General features: G+C 44.6%; 1 protein-coding gene across 1 annotated transcript in view; it reads left to right on the forward strand.

Moving 5' to 3' along the window:
• Positions 1-386, forward strand: part of LOC119581935 (metabotropic glutamate receptor 8-like) — a gene marked incomplete at its 5' end in the record, with an annotated part of 173067 nt that overhangs the window by 88100 nt on the left and 84581 nt on the right. Inside the window, 1 exon segment of the mRNA XM_037930107.1 lies at positions 340-386. This exon segment is cut by the window's right edge and continues 181 nt beyond it. Within this exon segment, the coding sequence (XP_037786035.1) occupies positions 340-386 (47 nt within the window).

Raw genomic sequence — 386 nt, forward strand, 5'->3', positions numbered from 1 at the left:
CCGGACGCAATGGAATTAATCTATGAGTGACGTAAGCACAACGCTCCGTGCAACCGAAATGAGCAGCTTGGGTGAGAATGCCATTATCAGCAATTCTGGGTATTTGATATTCCTCCAGTTTACATTGTTTCTTTGATATGTCCAGCGTCCTGAAGTCTATAAATTGATACATCTATTTGTAAAGTATAAACTGAATGAGTTGAAATAACCTACATGTCCAGTGGGGAGATAAATTTACATCTTTCTTTATCAGAAAACCCGTGCGTTTCTTTCTTCCCGCCTAATCCTTTTGTTTTGATCTCCCGCCCTCCTAAGCCTTGTGCCTTTTCTTCATCTCAGGGTTTGACGCCTACCTGCGGTCGCTGCGGCCGAAGCGACGCGGCACG

Source organism: Penaeus monodon, chromosome 15 (assembly GCF_015228065.2).
Source record: "Penaeus monodon isolate SGIC_2016 chromosome 15, NSTDA_Pmon_1, whole genome shotgun sequence".
Lineage (NCBI taxonomy): Eukaryota > Metazoa > Arthropoda > Malacostraca > Decapoda > Penaeidae > Penaeus > Penaeus monodon.